The sequence below is a fragment of the Priapulus caudatus genome, unplaced genomic scaffold (assembly GCF_000485595.1).
Source record: "Priapulus caudatus unplaced genomic scaffold, Priapulus_caudatus-5.0.1 Scaffold53, whole genome shotgun sequence".
Taxonomy (NCBI): domain Eukaryota; kingdom Metazoa; phylum Priapulida; class Priapulimorpha; order Priapulimorphida; family Priapulidae; genus Priapulus; species Priapulus caudatus.
In genome coordinates this window covers 321,860-326,267 of record NW_014577114.1, presented here as the reverse complement: position 1 = coordinate 326,267, position 4,408 = coordinate 321,860, and the positions used below count along the sequence as shown (strand labels likewise).

The 4,408-nt window shown below is 44.2% G+C and overlaps 1 protein-coding gene across 2 annotated transcripts in view; it reads right to left on the bottom strand.

The window, feature by feature from the left end:
• Nucleotides 1-4,102, bottom strand: part of LOC106820933 (yrdC domain-containing protein, mitochondrial-like) — a 20,887-nt gene extending 16,785 nt beyond the window's left edge. For both annotated transcript variants that reach the window (XM_014825536.1, XM_014825537.1), the window contains exon 1: nucleotides 3,909-4,102. In XM_014825536.1, coding sequence (XP_014681022.1) covers nucleotides 3,909-3,939 — 31 coding nt within the window. In that variant the 5' untranslated portion in view covers nucleotides 3,940-4,102. The remainder of the gene's footprint in view (nucleotides 1-3,908) is intronic.
• Between the last annotated feature and the right edge of the window lie 306 nt (nucleotides 4,103-4,408).

Below are 4,408 nucleotides of genomic sequence, written 5' to 3'. Positions count from 1 at the left end.
TAGGGATGAGGGGATGGTGGGGGGGTGATGGGGGATGAGGGGTAGTGCTCTGAAATACTGTTTATTCCAAACGGCGCCCTCTCATACCTAAAACGTCCAAAGGGCGTTATGAACGTAGTCAAGTCCTTCAATTCCTCTGCAATTTCAAGTTGGTGGTACCCTTTCTGGGCATCAAATTTCGTGAACAAAAATGCTTCGTTGGCTTGAATGTTCTGAACTGTCTCCAGGACAGATGGGGACTCGTAGACCTCGCACTTTGAGAACTTATTCAGTGGCTTGAAGTTTACACATAGGCGGATGCTGTCCGAGTTCTTCTTTTGCTCCACCACTATAGGAAGCACCCAGTCTGTTGCTTTTGTCTGAAGTGTTATGATTCCAGCCTTCTGGAGGTGTTCTAGTTCTTTCTCTAATTTAGGCATTAGTGGATATGACACACCATAGGATCTGGTGGCTTTGAACGGAACCGCATTTTCTTCCAGAACAATCTTGAATTTTTCCCCCTTTAGAGGGTTTTCTAAGGGACCAAAGACATCAGCAAACTCATCTATCAAGTCCTGTCGAGTTACCTGGCTTGCTGGTTTCTGGGCCTGGCATGTCTCTAACCTAGTCTTCAGGAGATGCTTCGGCTTTACCGGTATCGGTGGTTTGTTAGACTTACTGACTGTCACTATGGATATCATAGCCTGTTCAGGCACCTGGACATTGTCATGTTTCCGAGTTGTCTCAGTAGGTGGGTCTAGATTGAGCCTGACTATGTTTAGCTCGATTAGGGCATCCTTAGATAAGATTGTGCCACTAAGTCCCGGGAAGACAACAATACGTTGGGTGATAACGTTGCACCCAAAGGCAATGTCGGCTTGGAAATATCCACTTGGCTTCATTCGTACAGTCGTACTCCACTAGCATTTACCGTAGCTTGCATGTCTGCAGTTGGTGGACATAGGTTGTGAAGGTCTTCTTTCACCGACACAAGTTCGTTTTCTGCAATGAAACACCAATCCGATCCTGTGTCAATGAGAGCCTTCACTTGGCTGTGGCCATTTTGTCCATGAATGGTGACTTTAACTAAGTCAACATTAGTGCTAATGGAGCAAATGATGCTTCCCATTAACGTCTTTTTTGGCTTGTCATGGTACGCTGCTGGTTTCTTGCCAGAGTTTCTGCACACTTTTGCAAAATGGTTCAATTTACCACATGATTTGCATTTCTCCCCTTTTGCTGGGCAAGTGGCTCTGTCTCGGTGTTTCGGGTAACCACACTGGTACATCTCGGTTTCTTTCTCTCTATCATTCCGAGAGCAGTCTCTGGACTGTGCAGCTCTTCTGCTTCTGAACCGCCTCGGTTTATTTGGGTTCCTTTCCATTTCTCTGTGGATTCGGGTAACCCTAGAACTAGCAGAATAAGTGAGCTGGGCCTCTGTCTCTGTGATATTTTCGTCTGCTTCCAGAATCTTTCGTGCCTTTTCTACAGAAAGGTCAGGATCTATCAGCATCTCTCGTCTTGCAGCTTCCTTTTCTGTGCAGAACATAAGTTTAGACATAATGTGGTTGTCAATGGCTGCTTGTGCACATTGATTACAGAACCCTTTATCAAAGTTACATTCTTTTACCTTTTCCACCACTTCACTATGGAATTTTGCAATAGACTGGTGATGCTTTTGATGTAAGTGATGAAATTGGTGTCGAGATGTCCACACAGATTTTGTTGTCTCGATTAGGCTTGAAGTAATAGCCACAACTTCTTTAATGTCTTGTTGCTTGGCTGCAGGGAGCTGCATGTAGTCGAAGAGCATCTACACGGTTGAATGTGGATGGTTTCATAGCGGACTCGATGGCAATTTGCTGAGTTTCCCAATCAAACTCTGTGAGTTCGGCTTCCTTGGCGAAAGCAAGAAAGGATCGTTGCCAGCTCCTAAGATCAATGCTAGAGAAAGAGTCCATATCTAACTTTTCTGGACATAGTGTTTTCAGTAATGACCAGTTTACCTTCTTAGCACGAGCATCTGGTAGGTTGCTCTGCTGCTGGACTGTCGCCTCGATTTGCTGTGACTGTTGGGTGATAATTGCAGCTAGCATCTGCAGTAGGTCGTTCTGCTGTGGCACTGAATGTGGCTGTTCGATCGCCAGTAGCACTACCAGCACTCATGTCCACCTGCATTCTTTCTTGTGCGACTTCTCGAGCTGCCATCGTGTGAACAATAGCAATGCACGTATACAGTACGTTTTGCCGCTTTTATTACACGTGGTACTGGTAAACACAGTTCCATCACCCGGTCTCCGTTCACTCAAACTTGCTGGTTCGAAGATTATATCAAATCTCCTCTGCCTTGCAGCGCCATGTTATATATCTTACACTTACACTACCAAAGTCTCAATGTTTCAGGTAGGAAAGCGTGCTGCCAAAATTCGGTCGACTCTCGCCTGATTTCATACGAATACAACACAAATATTCAACCATTCTACGTACTCCATCTTTGTTTCTATTTGAAGAACAATGTTCACTTGTTATAAATTAAAAAGCATACTGTCTGTGTTCGTAACCGAGCTGTGTCATGCAAAATCACACAAAGCCTGACGAAATTCTCGCGTTCGCTCCTGTTGTGCAGTTTATGTAATTGGCTGCAAGTACACGGCTATAGGCGACGCACTGCATTTTGGGAAACTACAACGCTGCTTTCCAACTCCCGTACGAGCCCCGTCAACGCCGCCAGTGGAGCGTTGCAAAAACGTTGCAGCGTTGAGGCGCAAAAATGAGGTCACGAAGAGCGCCGGTGGGTGTTTCCTGATTCCGACAGTCATTTACATAAACTAAGCAATGGGAGCGAACGCGAGAATTTCGTGTGACACAGCTTGGTTACGAACACGTACAGACAGTATATGTTTTTATAACAAGTGAACACTGTTCTTCAAAGATGGAGTAGAACTGTTGAATATTTGTGTTGTATCGTATAAAATCAAGCGAGCGTCGAGCGAATATTTCAGCAGCACGCTTTCCTACCTGCTATATATTTATGTACGTGTCAGTGTACAGCAGCTAGCGTGCGGTGTACTTGTGTGTTGCAGATAAGCATTTGACCGGAATTTACAGGTGACTATAGGCGAAATAGAGTAGAGAAACATTAAGACTTTGGAAGTAAATACATTTTTTTTATTTACCTTCTTTTTTTTTAGACGTTCCAAGTGCCTGTGTGTGGAGAATGTTTATGACTGCGGGCGCCTGGGAAGGGAGGAGGGGAGCCCTACCGGCCTACGTACAACTACAAGTACAAGTTGACAAAATGACGACTTACGCGTATGTTGTCATTTTCTTAAGTCGGCACAAATATGCTGGTCCCAAAAGTGTCGACTTATGCGAGTTTTACTGTACTAACGTTTCATGTTGCGTATAATTCATTAATTACACACGTAACTCCTTCTCGCTTTTTACTACGACAGTCTACGTGGAGAAAATAACGACCGTGTTCCTATGAGTACGACATGAAACAATCGTAGCTCTAGTAATATAGCCCGCGTATAGTTGCCGCAGGCCTATGTAGTAGGCCTTATGTAGGCCTATGTAGTAGGCCTTATGTAGGCCTATGCAGGCCTATGTAGTAGGCCTTATGTAGGCCTATGTAGGCCTATGCAGGCCTATGCAGGCCTATGTAGTAGGCCTTATGTAGGCCTTATGTAGGCCTATGTAGGCCTATGCAGGCCTATGTAGTAGGCCGTAGGCTGCGTTGCTTGCGCCAACTGTACGCGGGCCTATACTAGAGCTATCGTTTGCTAGCTCTAGTGCCAAATCCTATTTGACAACCCCAGGTTTAAAAACCCTAACCCTAACCCTAACCCTAACACTAACCAAACTCACGACATGGGTGTGTAAACACTACTTTGACCAATCTAACTATGCCCATCGTTTGAACTCACCACATGGACTCAATTTCATTAATTTCGTCATTACAACAAGTCTATACAACAATACACGTACTAAGAGCAGAGCACCTTTTTTTTAAAATTAAGATTTCAGTGCTCTGCTAAGAGTACAATATCAAAACAACATGTTTCGTTGCACGCACTTCTCGGGTTTAGCGTTCGCGACACGCGACCGATTGCGCACGCGCGCAAGCCGCGCCATCGGGTGATCGGGAATGATAGCTATATGGTCTTTGGTTTATTCCAACTAAACGTTTTTGTACCAAACCATTTTATTATTATTATTTTATATTCTCTTTTGATTTTATCGTCTACACATGTGTTAAATATTACCGGGAGCTGTCTGACCGTGCATTTTTCAGATTTATCTATACAAATTCGCTTCTTGTTTATAAATTACATTGTTAATTCCTATCACAAGCTTATATATATATACTAGCTATTACCCGTCCTCAAGACGGGTTTGAGAGGGGTCTGATTTGAGGATTGCGGTT